General features: G+C 36.1%; 1 protein-coding gene across 1 annotated transcript; it reads left to right on the forward strand.

Annotated features, from left to right (window-relative positions):
• Positions 1 to 1,148: 1,148 nt before the first annotated feature.
• On the forward strand, positions 1,149 to 2,568 carry LOC119770493. The gene has a single exon (XM_038265488.1). It carries the CDS (start codon positions 1,322 to 1,324, stop codon positions 1,490 to 1,492), a length of 171 nt encoding a protein of 56 aa, XP_038121416.1. The 5' UTR covers positions 1,149 to 1,321; the 3' UTR covers positions 1,493 to 2,568.
• The last annotated feature ends 625 nt before the right edge of the window (positions 2,569 to 3,193 follow it).

Genomic DNA, 3,193 nt, shown 5'->3' on the forward strand with positions numbered 1-3,193 from the left:
TTAATGGACAGCTGCCAAATTTACAGTTGTAGGGTGAACCAATGACACAAAATGGCTTTTTGGTCATTGGGAAGACTAGCATTTGAAATAGGCGTAATATTCAATGTTTGGCCCTTTTAAATGTTAGTCTTAATTTAAAAATTTCATTTTTTTCCGGAAAATTTCACGAATGTTTTATGTTTTAACATTGAAAATCGGACCTTTAGTTGCTGAGATATCGACATTAGAAAATGGTGGGTTGTTTGGGTGAGACTTAGAAAACTTCAATTTTCCTGTTTCTTTTTCTTAAAGCGGTTCTATCTCAGCAAGCCGAGGTCCAATCTTCAATGTCTCGTAGACAATTTTATAGCAAATTTTTCTGAACTTAAAACAAAATATTTTTAGAAATGGTCACTCATGGTCACTATTTTTAAAAATCGAAAAACTGCAAATATTTCGCTAAAATCAAACTTTTCTTGAAAACAGAGCCATTTATCAAAAAATCCGTTGAGTATTTTTCGATTGAAAATTCCATTTTACATTTAAAAAATACGTTAAATTTGTTTTTGCATGATATTTTGATTTTTTTTTCCAAAAATCACTATTTTTTCAAAAATTCATAACTCAGCGACAGATTTTTTGATCATGTTTCTCTATGGCTCAGGAGGATTTTTACCCCCTAAACCATGTAAAAAAATCTCGAAAATAAAAAAAAATACGTATTTTGGGCAATTGAAATCCAGTGAAAAAAAAAAAAAATGATTGAAAAATCTGCAATTTTTTTTCCGTGTACCTATTTTTTCTCAATAGTCCTCAACAATTCCTACAACTTTGCCGAAGACACCAAATTGATCAAAAAATCACTCAAAAGTTACAGCTGTTTAAATATTTACGTACCATTTTCGTATGGACAGCAGCCAAAATTGTTTGGAGACTTGTATGTGTGAACCAATGACACAAAATAGCTTATTTGGTCATAGAGAAGGCCCCCACGAAGTTTGAGCCAAATAAAAATCAAATAAAATCCATTTCTGGTTTTGGTAGAGAATTGCTCATGAATTCAATTTTCTCATAATTCATGTACTTCCAATCTTAATTATTTAATAAAATAGATTTTTGCTCAACTAACAATACCCTTATACAACGTTCCATTTTTTCCTTCCAGCCCGACATCGAGCGTCCGGTAGAGTACACCGTCTCGCACCACCGTCCTCAACAACAGTACTACCCCCAGCCACCGTACGGATCTAGTGGTGGCCGCAGCGGAGGTTATCCGGAGGAGTACGTCGAGCTTCACAAGCGCGAAAGTGACATCTAGAAGCTAAACCGGAGTTTTCCAAAAATGGCCTTCATTGTGCTGTATCCGGCCGTGGCCATGCTCGCCATGTTGATCGTGCTGGTCATCATCTTGATTCTGAGGTGTGGCGGCCGGGTCGGTTTGCGCCACCATGCCCTGCCGGACGATCAGGACATGCGGGACCAAACCTACGACCAGAAGGTTAGCTATGCTTGAAGGGGAGATTTTTATGGTTTGTTTTTGTACAAGATTTTTTTTATATAAATATTTTTACAAGAAGAGGACGACGGATTCAAAGCCAAATGTCTTAAAATTTAGTAACTTCTTCTCACTTAGTTTGTAGCAGATTCGTATCTTTTCCAACTCAACTTTTAACACATTCCAAACACAGTCCCTCGACAAGCTCTTCGTACTAAGAAATGAACTGCAGACAGCCTCAAAAGCACACAAAAAAAACTCATCGCGATAATCTCGAAGGGTTCGCCCAAACCGGATGTTTCCCGCCATCCTCCGCAATCAAAGAGTCTCAATCAGTTTCTCTTCTCTCATCAATTTCAGTCCTTTTTTTCGTTTTACCCTCGTCTTGTCCACAGATTTTTAAGAGAGCCACAAAAAAGTAACCTCCTCAACCTTCTGCTTTTGCCAGAGACTAAATCGAAATTAGGAAGCAAAGAGTAGGAAAAAAAGTTTGTTACTTCATTTCCGGCTGGGCAAACAGCTTCCTTTTCCCTTCCCAAAAAAAAAACCTCAATCTAATACTAAATTTAAGAGATCTTTTAATCGAAACTGATTCCATCCAATGTTCAGTACTTGCTTTTCGAGTACGCGTAAAAGAAATGCACTGTTAGGTAAAATCTTTCTCTCAAAAGCGAACATTTATTTTACTAGAGTTAAGATCGAATTATAGTCGTAAAAGATTCCGTCCTAGCAATAAAAGTCATTCCAACAATCGTCAATAAAAATCAGTGTTGTAATTCATAGTTGGCAATTTGCCACCTCTTCCCTATCATATTTTTAATTACCGAATCCTCCTCGTTAACTTTTGAATTCGTGAAAAATAAAGCAGATAGCACAGCGGCGCCCTCTTACTAATGGGAGGTGCGCAAATTTTAATTATTTTTAAAAAACAATATATAGATTACACACACACTCACTACTATAAAGCAGAGGAATTCGTTAATTTTTGACCGAATGAAAATCACATCAACCTGCATAAGTTATAAGCGAATAAAAATTTAAATGCAATGTACACACAAACCGTCGGAATGATAAATAAAATGCAATAACCTTAATGAGTGCGTTTCGTTTTAATGATTTGTTTGCGCTTCGAAACGACGTTTGAATTGGTCCCAGCCCAACAGCCCAATTGTGGCCCGGAAGTCATAAAAAACAAGGCGTCAATTGAACTGACCCTAGCGATGACATGCAATAAAAATCAATTTAAATGGTGTCAGGTGTGCTGTGTTGTTTCAACTATGATGAATGACATAAACGATGACATAAACAATGACATAAACGGGAAAGGTAAGTTAAAATGGCATCAAACATTTCGTCGCCATCGTGCTAACTTGTCGTACGTGCATTTTGGGCCAAATTGAGTTAAAAACGCCATTTTGTGCAGCGACCATTGTTTCGATTTTTGAAATAAAAACAGATTTTTTCAAAATCAAAACTCGGTCAATGATTTTTGCCCGTTCTGGAAATTTCTGAAAAGTTGGAATTTGATGTACCCTAAAACATATCAGAAAATAAAAAAATAAAAATAGCGATTTTTTGCAAATCAAGTTATAGTGACAAAAAGTGGAATTAAAAATCACCAAATTTTGTTTTACCGTGTATCATTTCTGCCTTCCTCTCCTTACTGAGGAAAGGCTATAAAATCACTCGAAATACGAAATTCTTAATTTGACCTCCTAG

The sequence above is a fragment of the Culex quinquefasciatus genome, chromosome 3, assembly GCF_015732765.1.
Source record: "Culex quinquefasciatus strain JHB chromosome 3, VPISU_Cqui_1.0_pri_paternal, whole genome shotgun sequence".
In the NCBI taxonomy this organism is placed as follows: domain Eukaryota; kingdom Metazoa; phylum Arthropoda; class Insecta; order Diptera; family Culicidae; genus Culex; species Culex quinquefasciatus.

Excerpts from the sequence above, each read along its gene's own strand:
- LOC119770493 (XM_038265488.1), top strand. The coding sequence starts at position 1,322 with ATGGCCTTCATTGTGCTGTATCCGGCCGTGGCCATGCTCGCCATGTTG.